The sequence below is a fragment of the Beta vulgaris genome, chromosome 4 (assembly GCF_026745355.1).
Source record: "Beta vulgaris subsp. vulgaris cultivar EL10 chromosome 4, EL10.2, whole genome shotgun sequence".
NCBI lineage: Eukaryota > Viridiplantae > Streptophyta > Magnoliopsida > Caryophyllales > Amaranthaceae > Beta > Beta vulgaris.
The window spans coordinates 56180839-56205113 of NC_079205.1; the positions used below are offsets into that span (position 1 = coordinate 56180839).

The 24275-nt window shown below is 33.8% G+C and overlaps 2 protein-coding genes and 1 non-coding gene across 3 annotated transcripts; 1 reads left to right on the plus strand and 2 right to left on the minus strand.

Moving 5' to 3' along the window:
- Nucleotides 1-6672: 6672 nt before the first annotated feature.
- On the minus strand, nt 6673-10707 carry LOC104890609 (pectin acetylesterase 10). Its single transcript, XM_057394393.1, is given in 12 exon segments — nt 6673-7043; nt 7046-7115; nt 8344-8471; nt 8474-8488; nt 8575-8680; nt 8790-8867; nt 8971-9024; nt 9789-9849; nt 9974-10019; nt 10022-10184; nt 10397-10470; nt 10590-10707. Coding segments are annotated over 12 exon segments (888 nt in total). The 5' UTR covers nt 10648-10707; the 3' UTR covers nt 6673-7008.
- A 442-nt stretch (nt 10708-11149) lies between these two features.
- LOC130591297 (pectin acetylesterase 6-like) lies at nt 11150-13024 on the minus strand. Its single transcript, XM_057394394.1, has 2 exons — nt 12358-13024; nt 11150-11279 (listed from the first exon to the last, which is right to left on the minus strand). Exons 1-2 carry the CDS (start codon nt 12545-12547, stop codon nt 11182-11184), a joined length of 288 nt encoding a protein of 95 aa, XP_057250377.1. The 5' UTR covers nt 12548-13024; the 3' UTR covers nt 11150-11181.
- Nucleotides 13025-19738: 6714 nt separating this feature from the next.
- On the plus strand, nt 19739-19825 carry TRNAS-GGA (transfer RNA serine (anticodon GGA)). Its single transcript has one exon. It is a non-coding gene; the product is annotated as a tRNA-Ser (tRNA).
- Nucleotides 19826-24275: the final 4450 nt, after the last annotated feature.

Genomic DNA, 24275 nt, shown 5'->3' on the forward strand with positions numbered 1-24275 from the left:
TATGTATTTCATGGTGAAACACCTCTATAACAATGAGGGGGATTTCAGTAATAAGACATCCAAGAACAAAGGCACTCTGATTTTCATGCATGACAAGACTCGAAATAAATTATTTCAATCTAATCACAATAACTTTTGACACAATATTATGCAAAACATCACAAAGAGGAATACAGCGAAAATCAACAACTTTAGTAGGAGTTTTTATTTTCGAATCAATGCAATGATTGTATGATTAACACAGATAGGGGAGAGAGAGTCATATAAGATACTACTAACAAAACTAGCAATATCATCACCAATAATGTGCCAGAAGCGCTGATAAAATATAGCATACATACTATTAGGTCTAGAGGTTTTACAAGGATGCATTTATCATAAAACATAGCATAAATCTCTTCTTTCGTAAAAGCTCGTAAAAGCCTTTGATTACATTCATCACTAACAACAGGATCAATGAAGCGCAAAACAGCATCAAATAAATCCTACAAGTTAATAATGAATGACCGAGTTTAATGGGTTAATTTGACAATGTGGTACGGATCATGTAACATGTATATGAGGTCAATCACTCAAAAACTACTTTCTAATATGACCACCTGAAGGCTGAAGCATGATGGACCACAACTCACTTATAAATCCTACCATCAAATAGAAAATGCCAGTTCCAATGGCATTTAGCATTTTTCAAGTACTATGTCCAAACAAATTGCCGAAAGCATATCAACAAAACTATGTGCCGTCCTCTTGTTATCTTTCTATTAAAACATCAAGGAGAGACATATTTTTGTGTTCAAGGTGAAGATGGAAGAGGATAAAGAAGGAGAAAGGCAAGTTATTTAAATTTTGAAATATAAGTGTGTAGAGTATTTTTGTCATTTTATTTGAAGTATGGTTATTAATTTTTCTATTTAATATTCAGATATTCAGGCCAGCTTATACATATTAAATTAGTTATTAGGTTCGGGCTATGTCTCGGTAAGAAAAAATTTCATTTATTAATATAATACTTTATGATAATAACACTAAATATAATTTAGTCTAGTGGTTAAGACTTAAGACTTTAGTATATAACTAGAGGTCACAGGATCAAACATTCAAACCCCTATACTACGTAATTGAACTAAAACTCCCTAGGGAGAGCGCCACATGGCACAATTTCTTGTTTATGCACGTCTTTTAATATATTTGTATAGATTAGATTAAATATAATACTATTGTGACATAACCAACGTTAAGATCCATCAGTTAGTCTTGTAATAGACCGTCTACTTTTAATTTAAACTTAGGCAACGAACCAAGCTCAATATTAAGAAGAGAATAGTTTACCTTTCTGAATACAGTGACTAGTTTAATTAATGTATTTATTGACCAGTTTGATCTATTTAATAACCAGTTTAATCCATCCACTAATCACATTATTTAATATACTTAGAAATTAGTTCAATCCATTCAGAAAGACTGTCGGGTTATTTTTAAAATTTGTTTGTTGTAGTTCCAGAACTAAAGAGAAACAAAGGAAGGAGAAAAGAATGGACGACTAGGCTGGTGTGATGGCGGTGATATTAGGGAAGCGCTATGGGCTCAAGGACGTTGTAATCGAGTCCGAATGGGATACTATCCTTTATGATATTCTCTTCTCTAGTGCTTCTTTCTCTTCCCTTAGTTGGTCTAATGTTAAACGTGATGGAAACTTTGTAGTTCATCACTTAGCTAAGCTAGTTCCTTTTGGTTTGAACAAATTTGAGAAAACCACGTTCCTTCGTAAGTGGCTCGTGTGTACTCATGAATTCTTTGTGGTTATTTGGTTGATATGAGAAAAACGGGAAATATAAATTCTTAGGAATTGAAAATTTGGTGAGTTGTTTGTTGTTGACGACAAAATAGCAAAATGAAGTAATTAGAAATTCCTAGGAATTTTGAGCTCCCACAAAATGGAGAAAGTTACTTACCTAGGTTTCCCTAGGTAAGTAGAAAATCTCATGATATGTTATTTCCCCCATTGTCAACCAAACAATTTAATAAATTTCTCATGAGTTTTATTAAGTAATTTATTTCCTATTACTGTAATTTTATGAGAATTTTGACTTCCCACGTAAACCAAATGATCACTTTGTCCTTGAATTAATGCTAGCTTAAATTTTCCCTAAAAAAAAGGTTGGTGCGAGATGTATACGGATAATGTTTATAGTGGGAAGAAATGGATTTCTCATGAGGATATAGACTTAGATTTGTTTAATCTTATTTGAAAATTAGACCGCCTATTCTAGTTTTTAGTGAAGATCCAATACTTTCACAAACCTTAATTTATATTAAAGTCTATCAATTTGTTGTTGTAATTTTGACCTAAAGGTTGATTTAAATTAATTGATAGTAGACAAAGAACAAAATTTCATCGTAATAACATTGCACTAATAGGATTAGATAATTGACCATTACAAATTTACAACCAAACAACCCACCACTATACACTTCGTGTCTACATAAAAATTTCACTACTTCAAACGGATAATGCAAGCTTCAATGGTGATATTTAGCAAGTCATCTATATATATATCTAAAATCCAAGACAAACAAATATCATGTTGTCACATGTATTCTTCCTTCTTCTACACAATTAAATGAGACATTAAACAATAATAATGTGTATTTCAAATCTCGAATTCATGACCTCTCATTTGATATGGTAATGCACTAACCAACTACACTATAATGAACATGGTCTTTATAGGGAAAAATCATTTAAAGAAAAACATTTCTATTTTTAAAGACTTCAAATACACACGTCAGTAAATAATCAACAACATATCATCTGGGACAATAACTAGTTAATATTCACTACATCAAAATTTCACAAGTTCAATTCAAATGTTGCAATAATTTACACAACTCATATCCAAATTAATGTCAAAGACTGAAAGGCGTCTAAAAGCTCAATATTACAAGGGTGACAAGTTGACAACCCCACAAAATTGGCCACAATAGAAGCAATTCCGTACATGAAATTGACAAAAGAGGAGGGAAGAGACTTGAGGATGTCCCTTTCAATTAAGGGTGTCCCTTTCAATTAAGGGTGTATAGGGACAGAGGTCACTTTTGGGCTTTGTAAGAATGCATGCCCACGTGCACCCACATACACCATAACCTTAGAATATATGTATGTTAATTATATCAATATCATACATTCATACTTATATGAATATGATAACATTAATATAAAAAGAAAGGGATTATATCTATTATAATATCAAATCATATAATAAAAGAAAATAAAACAAAGGTGATATGGGGTTACCAAAATAAAGAATTGCATGGTATAGCATGAATGTACATAAGTTTTTGTCTTTGTTGATTGAGCCCCATGTGAACGGTGAACCAAATAATTGGGTCCTTCATTCATTCATTCATGTTCTTTTGTTAAGGCCCTACATAACTTCAATGCAGACAATTGTATAATAAGGATAAACTATACCCTAGGTAGTATTATTTACTTTCTCCGTTTCATATTACTTGCTATACTTCTCAATTCACGGATTCTTAGACAATTTTTGAAGAAGAAAGAGGTAAAGAGTAAAAAAAAAGGAATCCATCTGAGATGAGAGAGATAGAAAGAGTTTATTGCCCAAAAAAGAAGTGTAACAAGTAATATGAAATTCCTACAATGAGTAGTGTAACGAGTATTATGAAACGGAGGGAGTATTATTTTAACATGTAAGAATAAGAAATATTGGTTTCTATACTATTGGCTAAGAATTGAATGAAAGAGTAGAGAAAATTAAATCATTAGGGCGGCTCTTAACTTATCTCCTTTAATTTGTTTCCTCTTTCTTTTCATCAAAGACTTTGCTAGCTGTTTTGTATAATTCTTTAAATCTTTGAATTATCTGTCTTGTATATTCGTGTGGAGCTATGAGCTTTTATTATTCTTTTAGCTAGGGTTGACGGTGGCCGTCTGGCTAGTAAGTTTTAAGCTAGGGGCGTCATGGCTTATGCAAGTAAGAGAAGATTAACGCCTTAACGCATGGATATGAATGTTTTTATCAATTTATGGATATAGGAGACACCAAAGGGCAAAGGGCAACAAGATACAAAATAAATAATATCTACTTGCGAATGTTTTAACATAGTTTATATACTTCTTCGTTCTATTCAAAAATAAACGTTTGCTTTATCATGCAACTCAACGCGCTTATTTAATGATTAATATCTTTAGTTGTGCGTACGTGAAAAGTATAAAAAAGTTATAATTTGATAGTATGCATCGAGACGAATCTAACAAGATTGCAATTGACTATATTTTTATTTATATAATAGCGATAAATTGGAGTCAGATTTGATCGATTAATAGTGTTATTTCACTCAATGTTTCATTTAAAACAGAATGGGGGAAGTATTTGTTACTGAAAAGATGGTTATAAATATTATATTGCTAATGCAAATCGTCATCATCTATAACATTATCAAGTATCAACCACAAGCTTAAACTGGTCGTTGGATCCCCGTGGTTGGTTTTATATTCTATTGGGCATTATATGAGAGTCCATTGATCTTGAAATGTGGATGCAACATAGCCCCTTATACCCAACGCTAAAGATTGCACCTTCTTAAGGAGTGGTGGGTGAGATTTGAACTAGTGACCTTTTAATCACGCTGACTTTCCATCATGTGAGAATGATTAGGACGTTCATCCTCTTAGGGTCGGAGCCAAGGAATTCTATTTATTATGAAATAAGTTTTACCATCATATTCATATTTACCATTAAATATCCACTATTGCCTAGATTCCTACATATTAAAATAATTGATCGTGTTGGACATTATATGGGGGTGTGTTGATTCCTTGAGAGTTTGATAAACTTGACACAATTGTATCTCTGTTTGAGTATATATCATAGCGAATTGCTTATATATCATATAGTATCACTTTAGCTTTATTACTACATATTTGCATCATTGCATGTATGAAATTTATCAAGAAATTACGAAACAATTTTTTTAGCAAGAGATGTATGTAGAAATGCTATTTTAGTTGGATTCTTTGTATTATTCTTTTTATTACTCCAAATATCCGCGTCGGATCCTCGACACTTGTATATCGGTAAGATACTTAGACACTTTATTTAGGGTCAAAATCGTTGAAATTTTTCACAAAAAAGCCAAGTCGAACAATTAAACACGTACTTATGTCGGACATGAGTACCCGAGTCTGTGTAACATAGTGGAAATGTCTAAAAGAGCATCACCCTTGGTACATAATAGATGATCATAATTACCTTTTTCACTCATTGATAATAGAAAAGGTGGATTCATGCCTACACTTTGGAGTTGTAATCGTCTATAACAGTTAATCAATTGATTTTGATTCTAATTGATTTCAAGTCACATAAACATTTCTATAACTCTGATCACATATCGATTGTACCACACACAGATACCGAGGTGGAGACTCATTGATCACGATTTTGGTTCCAATACATATGGGCTTCAAACCGAAAGCTAACGAATTTTTTTTCAAGAACAATAGGAATATTCATAATGATTTATGATGGACCACATTATCATTGCATTTTGAGAAAACATATGAATAAAGGTTAACCCCAATGATGAAACTATGCTAAAAGTACCAAAATATTAAGCATAAACTCGAAAATAACCATCAATACATCTTGAACACGCAACTTCAAGTCTAGGGCCCTCTCAAAATCCTCATAAACAACATTTGAATTTATTTGTTAAATACTCAAACGCTACGCTACTGGCTTTTGCAATAGTTTTGACGGCCCGTTTGGTAGTTGGTTATAAATGGTGATAATGGGAATGAATTTGTGTGTAAATTTGTGAAAAATATCATTGTCTATTCCCATGGTAATGCTAATTTATCATAAAGTGTCCACTTTCCTTCTTGAATTTTCATTCCCATCCAATACCACCTTGTAGGTTGGTAATGAGTGGTAATGAAAATTGCTTCCCCTTGGAGACAAAAAACAAGTTTATGGGTGAGATTGCTTGCCCATGGGAAAAATATCTCCCCATGGAGATTTTAAGGGTGCTTCCCTAAATAAATTACACTTAAAATTCATTCCCATTACCGCAATTTATTAACGACTACCAAACGAGCCGTGAGGGTAAGTTATCGCGTACACAAGGAGATTGAAATTCTCACAGAATTTTTTTTAAGATAAGATGAATGAAACTCACTTGAAGAGGATAAGGAGAATTCCTCAAATGAGACCCATGAGGTGCAATTCCTAGACCTCATGTATACGAGGTAGGAAGTGATGTCACTACTTTACCACCTCAAGTCCTCAACTTCTTCACGGAAATATGATATATGAAAAACATAGTAGTTACCTCATACTAATATACAAGGAACTAGTTTTCCAAGTATTTTAGAATCAACATCAGATACATTTTCTTCAGTTGTAAAATAGTAGGATCGTAAGACCTAAATCACGCATTTGACAAACATATGCACATGTGAGAATTTAAGTTGGAGATTTCAATCACATAGTTTAGGAATTTATCTCACTTATTTCAGTTATGTTGTTTGGTATAACAAATTAGAACTTGATAAAAAAATTTATATAAACTTCCAAATCTTTTAGGGAAAAGAAAATAGTCTTAGTTGATTAAAATGTAGACATACAATTTCTGCTACTAGTATCTTCCATATATCACTCAAACTTGAATGCAGATCCCTTTTGCTAATTATAAATACTACACAACAAGTTGTTGAAGTTTCAAATTCTCAAAATTACAAACAGACACTAACAAATGCCAAAATCTGGTAAATAAATATTAAATTCTAAGGTTGCATACAAGAATGCAATGATTCTAAGAATACAATTTTCTTGGCCAAATTTTAGGCCCTATAATCAAACCTTGATCTTATTGCTGATTATTGAATTACATCAATTTACAATGATGAGTTCAATGAGCAGCAGCAATAGCAGAAAATAGATGTTGTAATAAATCAACAAGTAGGAGGATGCTACAAATGAATTTGTCTTATCGAAATATCAAGTTGTGGCAAGTATTGTCAAAGGGTATGCACAATCAATGTATTTTATTCCAGATCGGTCGAAGTACCAGTCGCCAACAGCGATTGCCACCGGCTGCAAATCAAGTAGCACCAAGAAAAGCGCGGAATTATGTAAGTCACAAATCATTTTCGAAATGAAGGCAAGATGAAGATAAAAGGAATTAAACAAACAAGGCAAGTAACAGTGTTCATATGAGGGCAAAGCATGGTTACTACCTGTCCTTAGATAGTAAGCTGCAATTCTATTTGGGCCTTTGGAGACATCCCAAAAAATAGGCCACTTTCTCGATTTGGTAAGTTAAGCTTCATAACTTACCCACATTAGACTTACTAAAGGAAGAACTCTTATCATATGCCGGGAAGTGGTACTTTTTGTACAAGAGTTTGTGACAATTTTTAGTTCAATTTGACAAGTCCATGGTCATATATTTCATCTTGGTGGTTCGGTACCTTATGTCCTTTGGACGAGTTAAAATAGCCACTAGTTATGAGAGGCTCCGATATGCAATCTTACCTCAAACCAGCATAGACTAGTAGAAAGACTGCTTCCAAAGACCCAAAAGACGAGTTCATGCTAACAAAGATGATTGTTTTTGGGTAGCCAGGTGAGGCCCATGACGGCCATGAGTATGGTTCTTCACAAAAACTTGTACAAAAACGGGTGTACTAAAAGGATTTTGGTCACCCCAAATTACAAAAAAAAAAACAGCTCACCCTTGTACGAAGTTGATTTTTATATGATTCAGAGTGATCAAGTCTGTTGTATGGATAGCATTAAGAATTCAAGGATTTTGTATTTCGAGTGGATCACGGATTGAGTTCTTGGTTACTAAAGTCATGAATACTATAATTCACAAACTGGTCCACAAAGTCTATAATTCTTAAAAGTTTCAAGGAATTGATTATTTCTATATTTCCATGAATACCGACTAGTCGCTACCGATAAGATAAGAGTCAAATTTTAAGTTTAAAGCATGGCATCTTTTGTATTATTCTGTAGTTCTTCCTAACTAATCCCGTCCTAAATACAGCACATGGAAGCCTTCCCCACACTCAGCCCCCACCTCCATAGCTTGTTATTCCCTCTCTTAAAACATAAACAAGATGATTCGTACTCCAACAAATAATAACAACTTCAAATTATTATAACTGTAACTTAAGAGATAAACTAAGGATCAACCAAGAGATTCTATCCAATATTTACATATTAAGCTCATGTCTGCAATAATACCCATGCTGAAACATTGTGGTGACAATTAATAATTGACTTGCGCGAAAAATGAACTGCAAGATTCAAATACCTTGTTTTGAAGAACAGGGGAATCATCACCGAACCATGTATCTTGCCTCTCAGTTTGGCAGTGAGCAAAACATGAGTTGATGAAGAGCCCATTAGGCCTAGACCTCGAGAAACCCTTTATTGAATTTGCATTTGAGTTCTAAATCCTGGAAAAGATAATTACGATAAACCTGAGAACATCAAAGATGAAACGGGGAATAAAAACCATTTATAAAGTTAGAGAGAATTTTACTCTGCAAAAATTGGATCTGAGCTCCAGAACAATGAGCGTGGTTTAATTTGCATTGATCCCATAGGTGGTGAGGATCAGCTGATCTTGGAGCCAAACTAGCCTGAACCTGAAGTCCGTGACAAAAGGACACATTATTTAAAGCTCGAGAATACATAAGTGCTCGACAAATGATAGTGCTTTATACTAGTGTAAATTCGTCGAAACGATCAGCAAACCTGCCACGCATCGTAAGCTGCATTGAGAATGAATAAAGGAGTCTTGATGTGGGCGATCAAGTTCTGAGGGAAAAAGCACTGCACAAAGACAGAAACAAGTAAGAGTCTAACAGATGCAATGATGTCTACTGATAATATCTAAATTCATACATATCGTGTACAAAGCTGGGAGAAGGTTTACCGAAGTTGGATCTAGGTGGTTAGTACAGGAAGGAGGCAGATTCTTCCCTACACCCTGTATCACGAAAACAATAAAGCATAAGGGAACTCTTTCATGAGAGATAACAGACAAATCTCAAAATATCCAACAATGTATGAAGATTAACAGGAATATATATAACTGAAAATTCATTATAGAAAATGGCAGTCATTTATTACATACAGCTCATTTTTTTAATATGGTAAAGAGAAGAACCCTAAACGGCTAAACCCACACCATCTTTATAGGTCAGGCCCTTGAAAGGGGAGTAAAAATAAGGTAATTCGGTACCACCAAGAACCATAGCTGTGAAGATCAAACATGTGACCTCAAGGTCCTTGGAACATACATCTCATGTTACACAGTTACTTAGACTAACTTCCAATTTGAAGTACTTAATGTCAGATAATGATTCTCGAATACTGGTATGGATACTCCATCTTCATTTAGGCCACATTTCTTGCCAAGTTAAGGAAGAAAGTTCACTAGTCTAAGCACCTATCCCTGTCAGACACTTGTCATAGACTCGTAATTTTTCCATACCAACTCTCCGATTCCAATTTCTCATAACCCAGTTTAAACAATTTTTTAGCCATCTTATCCCGAATTGTCATAACGGTTTCCGGACAGCCGAGGCAATGGTAACTACCACAAATTGTACCGATTTCAATGAAGACTGTCGTCCTTGTTCAGGCTTTTCTACTTAGCTTAAAATCTCACAATGATAAGTTTTTCTGACTGGTAAAAGAACTCTATCCCTAAAACCAATACTTCAGCAAAACTCAAATATGGTTACTTACCAAGTAAGTCACCACACCATGGTAGAAATCCCTTAAAGTATGTCCACCTGAGACGTCCATCCTGAAATGCAAAAATGTCAATAACACGCCTAGAATCTAAACTCTCTTGCAGTCACGCTAAAAGTTAATTCTAGCAGTAACTTCATAATCATCAAAGAACACGAGCAGCAACAATAGTCACTTACGCGTCAAGGAACAATCCTGCATCAGCCAGGCACTTCACTTTCGTGTGTCTGTGAACAAGCCTTGGAACTCATCACAGTGCAATATGGATGCAAGACCCCCAGCAGAACATCCAGAAAGAAGAGCCTGGTCAGCATTACGCATTCCCTTTCCCATGAATTCTTCCATGGCAACTGACCATATGCGTTGACCTCTGAAAAACATTTGGTTGGCCTACACATATTTACAACAAACCATGATTTACAAGCTTGACAAACCATGTACAATAATGGGAAGGTACAAGTCCTTCCACTCCCTCTCCTCCTGTCCCCCACATCTTAGTGATCCCAAGTATTCAAAGTGATCCCGTTAACTCAACATCTTTATTTATATTAAGGACAGTCATCGAAGTTGAATTAAATTTTCTTGCAATGAAATTAACCAACCTCATCTTGGCCTTCTCCAGCAAAAGAGGCACCATCACAATATCTAAGCTTTACTCTATTCCAATTGAAAAAATCTGTACATTGATCCGATAATGTCTTGTAAGATTGTGAAGTAACTCACTGATGCCAAAGATTACAAATCTAAACATCAAAGAGTAATGGAGGTTAGCATGACTGTTGAAATGATACAAACCTGGATTTTCCTCAGGCTTATTGCTTAATATTCCAGTGAATGCTAACATTTTTTCCATATATTTGGACGAGCCACGTCGAGTCGTTTTCCTATAGACACATGTTCTAATGTTATTGCACCAACCCCTCCCTGCATAAGATGGAAAGAGATGAAACCATTAAGAGAATAGCTTAAAGACTGAAGTACACGTCAGGACTGAGAGCTTCCCAATTCAGAGGACACACCAAATATAGTCAATATGCAGAATAAACAATCAACTATATTAGGAGTTGTAGACCAATTTCAAAATAAAAATTGAGAGGAAAGCATCATAAAAACGTTAATTCAATTAATTTTTAATAACAAGCAATATTCACTTTCTGACACCTATATGGACTATAGTTAAGAACAGTATGCGGGAGAGCAATACCATAAATCATGGTCCAGAACTACCTATAACTGTCACTACTAATCTCATAATCTACTAGCGAGAGACTAATAGCTTATGCATGCTACTCTTCCGCACAATGTACTCGAATACACATAGAACCACACCAACTAGTTATAGAGCTAAATAGACCATGAACATCTAAGCTAGATGCAACTTATCCATCTAATTACTACACACCTCTAATTGAATAAGCCAGCTGTTGGCCCCTGACCCAAATCCACGATCCCAATGATAAGCAGGCAATGTTCCGTCTAAGCAAACTGCAAAATCAAATATATCAAAAATGAAAATTAGAGCGTGATGTGAACAAAAATCAGATAAATCTGCCATCCCCTGATGAATGGCGACTGAGATAGGAAACTCATGGTAAAAGGAGACTTGAGTCCAATGAGCTCATCATAATAAAGTCATACAAAGAAGAAGGACAATGATGCAATAACAAATTTAATTATGGATAATTTGCCACTTTTCCGACATTAGGTAGCCAATATCAAGCATAAATGGTTGGCAAGGAGCTTTCTTAGTGGACTTTATAGGTGATTAAGTTAGAAAATAACAATGTAAATTACATCAAAACAGGATTGGTCATATCATTGAACCATTACCACCCCATTAGTCAACACCAACAAGTTGTATTGCTCTTAGCTCAACTAAAACCCAGTTAACATCCATCAATTTATGTGACTTCATTGAGACCCATAAGCGACCCAAAAGTCACTATACTAAATACACCTCATATAAGATCATACATTTTACCATTACTCCAAAAACAGGCAGGTCCTACTCCCCAACTCTGATCCACACATATTTAATTATTGTAAAGAATCCGAATTTATAGTCAATATCATCAAATTAAGTGAAGTCCTGCAGTGTGGGTAACTGGGTGTTTGCCATAACTCCATATACAGGAGCTAGAAATTAGATATAGTATCAGATTTGAATTATGTGGATAAAATGGAACATGAAGGTCATATGATAAGCTTTATGTGTTTATTTTGCGGCTCATTAAATGTATAGTAGTATGTTTATAAATGGAGCAGTCAGAAAAACACCATTTTTTATTGATGAAACAACAATCAATCTACTTGCACATAAGATGGTGGCAATATACACAATTTCAGCCATTGTTTCAAGTTTTTCTGTACTCTAGACAGAAGATATTGTTTGCTCTTATTTCACTAATTTATAGTACATCAAGCAAAGATCTAAAATTTACAACCAATTAGTAAATTAAAAGACAAGATCTTTACAAAACATAATGTAACAGAAGATTAAACAAACAACAACCCATAGTGCAGAAAATCATTAAAAAGTAAAATAAGATTTAAGAAAACATACCAGCGCCTTTTGCATCAGCTCCATGAATAAGAGTAAGAGGAACCATTAATGGTTGAGGAGCATCAGTAACTTCATAAGATTCTAAAAATGAAATGTGACTAACATTTGTATAATCAAAACCTTCAACAAAAACCAATAATGTCCCAAAAAATCCCAAACCCAGAAAAACCCACTTCCCAAAATCCATCATTTCCAAACTTTTTGTTGATTATAGTACAAAAAACAGCTCAAATTTATACACCCAGAAAAAAATTTCAAAAAATTTGGCACACCCAGAAGTAGAAATGTATCAGGATAATTATACACTGATTTATTTCTAATTTCTGACACAAAAAAATAATAATTGGATATAGTGTGAATGTTTTTTGAGTAGAATTTAGAGTGAAGTAAGGAATGATATTACATAAAATAAAAAAGAAGAATCTATAAGATCCGTGTTTTAAGGGTAGATTGTAGGTTTAACAAAGAGACAGAGTCATGAGGATCTTGGTAATGTTGGTAAAGATTTGCGCATGCTAATACTATTTATAAGAGGAAATTAAAAAGGGTAAAATATACTTAAATAAAATAAAATAAAAGAAGTATTATTTTTTGCAAGTGATTAAGTGGAGCTTAAACTATACGCTCACGCATAGAATGTAGACGTCAAGTGGAACTACAACTACTACTGGTGGAGGAAGGAGAGGAGAGGAGAGGAGAGGAGGAGGAGAGTATCACTAACATGTGAATGACTGTCATTATCATTGCCGTTTGTGTTGAGTTATGGAATTTGATCGACGACACTTTTCCGTCTACGCAAAACTTAAAGAACTAGTCTTAGCCTAGAATTAGTCTTCACTAATACGGAGTATTAGGACCAAAGTCGATTTTATATAGTCATGGTGACGGATCTAGAAATTATAGGCAACACGGTCACTAATTATAAGTATGCGAAATAAGTGCCCAAAACAGTATTGAGTGAGTCTCTTCCATTACTAATTAACACTTTTATCTATATTTATATATTAAAAATTAGATTTTTTTTTTCTATATTATTTTGCCTCAAGTGGGATCAAGTGACCCCGCTTCTATCAACATGCATCTGCCACTGTATAGTCACCTCTTATAATCTAAAATTACATTAATTTATCATTACTTAATATAGTGATAACTTTTTTTCATATAGTCGCATTTTTTTTATACTAATTTATCATGATGAAAATCACACTTTACAATATAATATTTTTTGTTCTCACCCAGTTGAGAAAGTATTTCGGCATAAACAGATAAACTTGTCCAATATCATAGCACTTATGTAATTTCACTAGCAACTTGATACAATTTAGTAAATACAACATTCACGTAATATGATAAGATGTAGCCAATATATGATATAATAGTCAATTTATATGATAAAATGGTGTCAAGATATGATATACTAGTCATCTAAAATATCAATTAGATTTCAAGTAACAAACCTCATAAAAAAATATAAAAACAAAATAATTTATAATTTATACTTTATACTTTTTTTATATTAATTTTTGTCACAAAAATTACAACAATGCCATAATATTGTACAATTTGTCCAATATCGAATGTGGTAATATCATTGCTCTCACATAGTCATTCTTATAATCAATAACTATTTCTCTTCATATCTATTGTTTTTTATAGAGGTGATCATGGCCGGGCAGCGACCAAAAAAATTTGCCCATTGGCCGGGCCGGACCTAAATTTCGGGCCGGATTTTTGTGTCCAAAGCCCGCTATTTCGGGCCTATATTAGCGGGCTTTTGCGGGCCAACACGGGCCAGGCCAAAAAATAGACTAAAAAGTCGTTTTGGGCTTGTCAAAAGCAAAAAAAAATATGGGCGGACCGGGCCGGAAAATCTGCCCAAAACCCGGCCCAAAAACGGGCCGGTCCGGGCCAAAATGATCATCTCTAGTTTTTTAACATAGTGACATGTTTTTTCATAAATCGCGTGGTTCTGCAGTGTCCTCCAACTTGCTGTCCGCTCCCCTTCACCCTCTTCTTTGCTGGACGGGAAGATGCGAATTGTGAAAGCCTTCCCGAACCGCGAAGTTCAAACCTCGCCGGAGAGACTGAAAACTCGAGTTCAAGAACGCGGGATCTCCTAATCCACGAGCATAAAGACAATTGCTTTCGCATTAATCACGTGTATTAGCATTAGGACGACACAAAATTTAGGCATCTTAGTGTATTGTTTTCCTAGATAAAAAAAATATATATAAAGATAATATAAATTCAGACAAGAAAAATTAAGATAAGATCAGATAAGTTCAAATAAAATTAGATAATTTCAGATAAAATAAAATAAGTTAAATAGAACAGACTAAATAACATGTTAGGCAATGCAATAAACTAGAATATAAACCTAACCAATAAAAATATAATTGATAATATCTTGTAATTTTATGCTTCTTGAACTTGAAAAATTGGCCATTTTATAAATTTAACAATAATTCATTGTCTGACACACGTATAGGGTGTGCACCAGTCCAGGACCGGTGGACTAGAATTCGAGTTTTTTTTGGACCGGGATCGGACCAGAAAATTCCGTTCCGGTCCTGTTTTGGACCTGTTGGACTGAAATTTATTTTTTTTAAAAAAACTTTTTAATTTTATTCAAACATATTTATAATTAGATATAATAAAATTTAATCATTTTAATAATAATAATAATCTTAAAGTATTAAATAGTAGGTTTTTAACTTTCTACCTTTTTAAACTTTTCTTAACATATACACTTTTTTTCTAAAATAATATAAATTACGGTCCAATCGGTACGGACCGGATCGAAAACCCGAAATCTGGTTTTTCTGTGGACCGAGGATCGGACTGGAATATCTGGTTCAGTCCGATCCGGTCTTTCCGGTCCGACCCTGGTCTTTGCACAACCTTACACGTAGAAATGAATTATTGATCACCACTCACGAGCATAGGTATGTTTTTTTTCTTTTAATATAACTTGCAAAGATAATGTTAAAGTTTACCATTATAATACTTTATGTTTAAGGTTAATCGGAAAAATAGAAAACTACCCAAAATCTCAATGATTCATTGATTAAATTATGATACGTAAATGCAAATTGACGTTACTATGTATATTAGGTTTATGGGTGAAAATAATGATATGTAAATGCAAATTGATACGTAATATATTAGTAATTTGTTTGAAATAAAAATACATCTATCGTTCATATTGAGATGAAGTCACTTTCTAACTACTACTTCTGTTTCCTTTTTTGTTCCTATGAAGTCTTTTTGTGAGAAAAAAAAAGTCAAATTAGGAAGAATTTATAAAGAAAGGAGAGAGTATTACTCAAAAGTAGATTTGTTTTATAAACCTAAACTTATTAAAATGATATTATTTTGATGAAAAATAAGAATGTAGGTATCTAGAATATAGTATCTTATATGCTTAGTCTTAAATATAATGCAAATTGATAAACATTTGCATAAAATGAGGTAAACAAGCATATCAAATTTTATAATTATATTATTTAACAATATATTAATAATTCTATCAAGTTTTAATAAGATAAGATAAAATAAGATAAGATAAAATAAGAAAAATTCAAATAAGTCAAAATAATTTAAATCAAACGGACCTTTAATTTGAACCAAGTCTATATAAGATTTTTATAAATTTTATTTTTTAAGAAAGTGTCACAAACACATTTCTCTATAGGGGGATAGGAAATTATTTGCATTGTATGTTTTCTTAATTAGTTCAATTATAGCCATTGCACTAAGTTTGTTAAAGTTATACAAATAGAATTTACATTTTCTCTTACCATAAAAAAAATTACTTTTTCTTGTATTATCATGTAAAGAAAGAAAAATTTTGTCGAAAAATACCTTATTTAAAAAGAATAGCTGCGAAAAATTATTTTTTGTTGTTTAAGGAAGACTAACCTATCATATAATATAGAAACTTCTAGCACATTATTCAATGGATTACAAAAATATTAATATTCAAATGGTCTCTTGAGCTTATTCCAAGAATTGGAACCTTATTTTTATTAGAATCTCACCATATATATCATTTTTTTTTGGTATATAAAGAAAGTTAGGACACCGTTCTCTCAAGAAAGACTCCTAATGAATAAAGAAAGAACAAAATTATTTAACAATAATGGTTCCTTTGAAACATCCACGTCAATCAAAGTGGTAGAATTATTTTGACCTTTTTTAATTGATAGAAAAACTACTACCCGATTAGCTTCTCGAAAAATATGCTTAATGGTGTAGAATCTAAACTGACGAAGCGGATTTCAAATGTTATTAATTAGGATTTGGATAGTCCAATGACAAGTGTAATGCCCTTGCAGCACTCTTATAACTACTTGATTATCTCCTTCGATATATAGATCTTGAATATGCTAATGAATGACAAGTATCAATCCATGTTTTAATCGCCATGCTTCAGCAATGAGAGTTGAGGTTTGGCCAAATCAATAAGATTGTGCGGCCACAATAAGACCCGTGGAGTTGCGAATGGCAACACTGACAGCGGCTGATGAGCCAATAATTGAACCATCAAAGTTTACCTTGAATCAACCGGAGGGAGGAGGCTACCAGCTAACTGCAATGAAAGGAGGGGACCTGCAACAAGGAAGTGAAGAGAAAGTAAGGGGAAGATCCATTATAGTTCGAGTAGTACATTCCAAATGCAAATGAGGCTCTATAATAAATACGATTTAAATCAAGCATGGCTTCCTCAAAGATAATTGAATTGTGTTCTAATTCCTTCCAGATACTCCACAAATTGTAACAGAACAATTATAAGGCATGAAGGTAGGGACGGAAACATGTTAGACATTGTACAAGATCTTGTGGCACTATATGACGGCGGATTTTTGGTTGTATATAATTTGAGTTCCAATAATATTGATAAACTAGAATTTTTGCACGCGATGCGTGCTTGAATTTTTATCGAAACAGAAACTCGATTTTCTTCGGCATAAGAGTCAAAATCTTAACGTTAGACATACGAAGTATAATTGTTTTTAGTTTCAAAATTTGATTGGTTTAGTTTATGTCACTTAAGTCTCTCACCATTCTTTTTTTTTTTTTTTAACTTTTCAAAGTTAAATTCTATGAACAAAATAGAAATTTTATTGAATTTATTTATGATTTCTAATGTTATAATTTTTTAGTTGATTTCTGAATTAAGTACAGTACTTCATAAATTGTAAAGAAAGTGGACACTTTGATTTCAAGTCAATTTTTTCATAGGTTGTCGTTTGTTGGTGAATTTTTAAGTTTTTGTAAAGTTTCCTCATTTTAGTGATTTGCATAACGTAAATTATGCAATTTTATGATTTTAGTTTACTTGTGAGTGATTGTTATAATTATATTTTTGGTATTTTTGTTTGAAGCCCCCTTTGATTTGTAAGTGAATTTGCAATTTAGAATGGGAAGGGGGTAAGATAGTCTCTTCATTCGGGGACACCATAGCTCCCCCCTTCCCTTATATAATAGAGATTAGAGGACATGTGAAAAATAGATGGTCAAGAGTCTCATTATCAGATTTACAAAGGGGGTATAGAGCGTCATTAGCGTTTTGACGGCCGGCTAAATTAAATTCCAATGGTAAACCATTTTGTAAACATTGCCATAGAAGAATTTGTACTTTTAGGGATATATTAATTTTTCATATCCTATTAAAAGGCCAAGGAATATTGTTAGAAGGAGTACTTTACCAAATCTAGTAATCCCTCAACAACACTTGGACTTGGGGTGTGGTGGCTAGGGATAGGAATCTCCAATATTAGGTGGACGATATGGGATGGTACTGTGTCATTAAGGAGAGAAACATTTCATTGCCTTAGCTTGATGGAAGAATGACGTTGCTAACAGTAAGACCCAGATTAGCAATAGATATGATTTGAAGATTTAACATTTTAATAAGGCTTTGATTAGCACACCAGTTGTCAATGCAAAAAAAAAATATTTGTTCCAGTTCCATTTCAATGTATTCCTTTCCTTATAAGCTCTCGAGATCGAAGAATAGACTTCCAAATATGAGAGTCTCGTGGCTTAGCTTTGTTCTCAAAGAAGGAAGTATTCCGAAGATATTTTTGGCGCATAAGAGTTGGCTAGAGTGAGTGTTGGTCAGAAAGGATTAGCCAGTCCATTTTAGCTGAGTATGCTTCATTTACATCGACCGTTTTCCGAAAATTCAACCCACCATATTTTTTAGGGCGACAAATTTTTGACTGCCATAAGAGTTAATTTAGGAGCGCCGGAAAATTTTTTGGTTGATATTATCTATTGAAAAACATGTTTTTTTTGGGGATTCGAGTCGTTGCAATAAAATAGGCTGGAGAAAATTATAGATGACTTTGAATAAGAACTGATTTTTCAACTTTGGGGAGAAAATGATTATGCCAAGAATTAATTTTGTTGTCAACTATTTTAACTAAGTGGTGAAAATCGCTAAGCATTGTCTTATCTCTGTTATATAAGCTAAGGGAGGAGGTGTGGTATCCTCATTTGAAATGACTAGAATATCTTCTAATAAAATAAACAATGTATTTTTATAATAAATTTAAAAATGAGAATCAATGCAACTTGCCATATAGAATAAGTCAAAAATGGAATATGCAATCACCATTACTAACTTGACTAGATTGACACAATCAGTTCACGAAATTATTTAAAATCTTCAATTTTAAAAAAGCTAGTGATATATCATGACAACATAATACTTCGTATTTACAAAGTTCAAACAATATGGTTTATTAACATTTACAATCGTTAAAGAACTATACTAAAGCCGCTTACAAAGAATTATTAAATCGACCAAAATTTTCTAACAAGTAAAAACGGTCACCTTTAGTTCAAAAAGATAGTAACATCTAGAAAAGAACCTCAATAATTTAAATCACTACCAAAAAAAAAATTAGATTAAAAAAATATATGCCTATTCGTACATAAGATTGTCGACGCACGCATCGCGTGCATATACGACTAGTAATTGGAGAAAATAACCACAAAATACCTTCCAAAAAAACCTTTAAGGTCATATATATATCATATATCTCATACCAGATCATAACCTGAAAGATTTAGACCAGATCAAATGTTCTGAAATCTGTTTATATATTACCTAATATATTTAATTACGAAATAGTACCAAGTTTAGATATCAAATTATGTAGCATAGAGATATAGTTAAAACTCATTCAGCTCAAGAGACCAAATCATGTCGACTTCGGGCGTTGAGTCCAAAACGCAAAATAAAAATATTTTAGTATTGGTGGGTTGGTCCTAGTCGTACCTATCAAAACAAAAATGGAATAGTAATAGAAATATGAACTAGAGTAATGGCTGGCTATTTCTTCGGTTTCTGAGTCATAATCGTTGTGTAGGAGAGGTGGCCGAGTGGTTCAAGGCGTAGCATTGGAACTGCTATGTAGGCTTTTGTTTACCGAGGGTTCGAATCCCTCTCTTTCCGTACTTTCACCTAATTGAATTCGCCAACATTCCTAACTGTAACAAATTCTTTGCACCTAGTTTTGGTGTAGCAGCTATATTTCGATTCATTCTCTTTTTTCAAGGGTTTCATAATTGGACGCAATTCATCTTTCCACTTTTTGGGAAAAGGACAACAATAGAATTTGACTTTCAATTTTTTTATAATAACCAAATTAAGTTTATTACATATAATTTTATTTTATTTTTTTGATTAGGAAATTAAGTCAGCCCAAGGCTAACCCCTACAAGGCTATCAGTCTGTAGGAAATACCAATACATTGGCTGGTAAGGCATGCTATGCTAAGAAAATACTCCAGCATAATACTGGGGGTAAGGATCGAACCCCTGACCTCATGGGCCAAGGGAGAGCGCTCTACCCACTTGAGCTAACTCCTATCCTTAGTTTATTACATATAAATAACGATACCTAATTCATCCTTAATAATTTGTTGAAGAAATTAAAAAAGCACTTTAATAATAGAGAACAAGCTATTAGGCCAAAGATATGTCCTGGATAAGGAAATTTTCATTTATCAATATCGTACTTTATAATGATAACACTAAGTATAACTTGTCTAGTGGTTAATACTTTATTATATGAATTTGAGGTTACAGGATCAAAGTTTATACTTTTCTAAATTTTTTTATTGTACATGAAGTAAAACACTCTTAGAAAGAGTGTCAGGCGACACCGTTCCTTATTTAGGAACGTCTTTTAATAGATTTATATAGATATTATAAAAGTATAGTTCATTAATGCGATGCTATATATGGGTGTTCAATGTCGGATAGGATCCGAAAATTTCAGATCGGGGAAATTGCGATCTGAATCCGATCCAAAATTTTCGGATATCCGAACTTTTCGGATCGGATCACCGGGTTTTCGGATCGGATCACCGGATTTTCGGATCGGATCTGTTGAATTTTTTGAAAAATTCCGATCCGTATCTGATCCGAAAACCCGAAAATTTTTCCGGATACTCGATCCGAAATATCTGAAATCTTAAAATCGGATCGGATATCCGAAATTTCGGATCGGATCGACGGATTTTCGGATCGGATATTTTTGCACACCCCTAATGCTATACACCTTTGTGTAAGATTTTGCAACTAAAGTGGCAATGGAGAATTGAATTTGGAAATTGGGAGTTGGTAACCCTTTTCAAATTATATGTCAAAATGTTCATCCTACATTAGGTTTTTTTTTTTAAAATCCAAAAATTTTACATTAATAAAAAACCGGAAGTACAACCTAACGCTAATATAATCAAACAGAAAACAAAGCAAACAGAAAATACAAGAGTTTTATTTGCTCTTATATACGCTATGAAACAAAAAGAAATTAAAATATGACTTGTCCAGACCAATAACCTTGTTTTGAAGGATACTAGGTGCCTTTGTGTTATACATCGTGTCGAAGAAGACCCGATATGAGAGTGAACCCATTGAGAGATGACACCCAAGCGATCTTCCAAAGATTGCCACAAGTCGTCTAGTAGACCCCAATGTCTACTAAACACTAAGTCCCAAGGTCCGTGAACGAAAACAACTTCATGGGATTATACTAATTGAGGAAAGAAGTCACATCCTTTGGTGACTTATGTCCCTTCTACGAGTATAACTAAAGTTTAGTCTCACGAGACTAAAACTCAAGATGCGTGGAGATCATAATTTTCCCCAAATTAAATTAGAGACCTCCCACAAGATGCATTTTTTATGTGTGACAACTTTGAAAGGCATCATATGAACTTTGAACGAATTATATTGAAGAAATTCACCCAAACCACGAATCCGAAAATCCAATCTTGCAATCTCTAACCTAGAAGATCGAACCACAACAGGATTAAAATGAGAACCTCCTTTCATCTTAGTCATGGGACTCCGAGAACTTTGTCTTGTCCACCTACCATTACTAATTATCACCCAAGCACAATATATCAAACACAAAATGACAAGCATAATTGAATATGCATAAACCTAGCTAAACTAAGGCTTAAACCGATAACACAAACAAAACAAACAAAACAAGCGAACACCCGAATCATTATACCACGTCGTCCAGAGCACTACACATTCAAAAATTGTAACTAACCTTCACGAACCAACCTGATGCTTGCTTAGTGAGCCAACTGAACACAACAAACAAACACTAGTGGGGGAATGGGGAAGGGAAGAATACACTCTAAAATCTCAAGACTAGGTCACGAGCACGGGGAAGAGGATACTAAAACCTAACTACCTCTAACAAGAATTGGGGATCATGGAAGCGAAACCTTAGTACCTACAACTTCAAGGACCGAAACCAGAGAAACGGAGAGGGGGACTAAACCTAGAAACTCAAAATATGGGAGCGGGGAAGCACAGTGCACAGAGGTAAAAATCGAGAAAAAACCTGGGACCTGACGACTGGGAAGGGAGCAACTGACTCCGGTGAAAGGGTAACACGACTACAAGGAAGAGGGAGGGGGTGACGCGACTGCGGGGAAGGGAACGACGTTACGAGGAGAGGAGAAACGAAATAAAGAACAAAAGGACCCGACGCAGGCTTGATGGCGACCCTCCGTCCACCAGCGAGCCTGCGTGGCGGCGGGGAGGTTAAAGTTTCTAGGGTTTGGGGTTTCAGGGGGGGTATTTAGAGAGAGATTTTTTTTTACCGTACCATTAACCAATATGGCATCCTACATTAGTCAGAATCGCAATGAGTCGAAGATGGGTCGGGTGGACCTCCATTCGCCCCATGGCCCGCGACTCCCATCCACACCATTCATCACCTGCCAAGAATTTCACCCATATCCGCTCCACCCATCAACCACGGGTGGGGTGAACGGGAAACGGGTGATACTATAAAAAAATTATTTTTTGGACTTAACAACTTTAAAAAAATTAATCATAGTGTCATGTATTAACAATATAGGTGATAATCTTCTTGTTATCAACACAACAAAGAATACTTCGAAAGAGCCGTGGCAGATTCAACTCATCATTCAAGATCTTCTTCAACAATTCCACTCCTCCCATATACAACATGTCTATAGGGAAGCAAACAAAGTAGTAGATTCAATATATAGCTAACGTAGGAGATTTAGTTCACACTAGTTTTGAGATTACTCCTTATACTAATTCAACTCTTCATTCCATTCTCGTAAACAAACTTTTGAGTTCCACTCACGAGGAGCGTCTCTTGAAATTTATTCTACTTACCTTAATAAAAAAAATACCACTGCCTTTGAAGAAATAAGACCAAAAACTTTCACAGTGCAAAATATAAAAAATTTCATTATTTCTAAGAATATATTGTATTGTTTTTTCTTAATAATTTGTAATGGCGTTATGTACAAGGTGCCTATAACTATAGGACCAGGTATAAAATAGATAGCATAAATGCATAATGATAGACTTAGTCTTTGACGTGAGGTCTCCGGCTAGTGGCTGCCTGCTGGCACAATTATACAATGCTCATTGTATCTTATCGAAACAAAAATAAATTAAAACAGGTGGTTTCTCTTCTACTTTTCTTTATGAAAGGAGTCAACTTTTTTGGGCATCAGGGCATGCATATAGATATATCATATATAGTATAAGTATACATCTATATGCTTTTGGATTCGATTGATATTAATTAGTCGTGTTTTTAACAACGATGACAAAAAGTTACCTGCAAATCCGGGAATTAAGAGCATTTTGCAATATCACATAATTATAATCCCTTATTCGGATACTCTTGATATATGTAATAGTTACTTTAATGGAGATAGATCGATCGAAGGTATTAGATTAAAATAAGTTTATGTCGTAAACCTCAAATTGACCCTTGTTTTACTCAACATTGATTGAGTAATATAACTGTGAGGCTTTGGAAGTTGGTGTACAGGGAACCCTTCCTAGAAGAAGGTGGCTCTTATCACATTTCTCTCCTTTTTCTTTCTTGTTTTTTTTTACCAGTTAGTACTTGTTATTATATAACTAAATTCTCACTGTACCTATAAGTTCGTTAGACATCGCAACTATAGTGAATTGGTAGACTTATCATTGCCACCCGCGGTTTTCACCTATCACTTGAGTTTCCGCGTCACCAAATTCTTGTCTTGTTTTATTTGCTTTTCCTTTTGCATGTTTGTTAGTATTTTGTACTTAGTGATAGTGTTAGATATTATTATTAGTGATATAGTAAAATATATTAGATTGAGTGAGCAATTTTGCATTTGAAAAGAAATTAAATCTTTTTGTTAAAGATACATAGTTTCACATTGTCTTTACTCTTTATGATCATTACTTGCAAATATTCCAAATTGAGCTCACAATTTCATTTATTGTTTGTTATTGCTTGGTTCTTGTAAAGCCTTCTAATTGAAAATGAGAAATTGGCTTTTTTTATGCTGGAAAGACCTCAAAACTTATGTTGTCACAACGTAGCTGTATGTTTTAGTATT

Coding starts and splice junctions, on each gene's coding strand:
- LOC130591297 (XM_057394394.1), bottom strand. CDS start 12,547: ATGATGGATTTTGGGAAGTGGGTTTTTCTGGGTTTGGGATTTTTTGGG. Junction 11,280..12,357: donor AGCTGATGCAAAAGGCGCTG/GTATGTTTTCTT, acceptor TTGATTTTGCAG/TTTGCTTAGACGGAACATTG.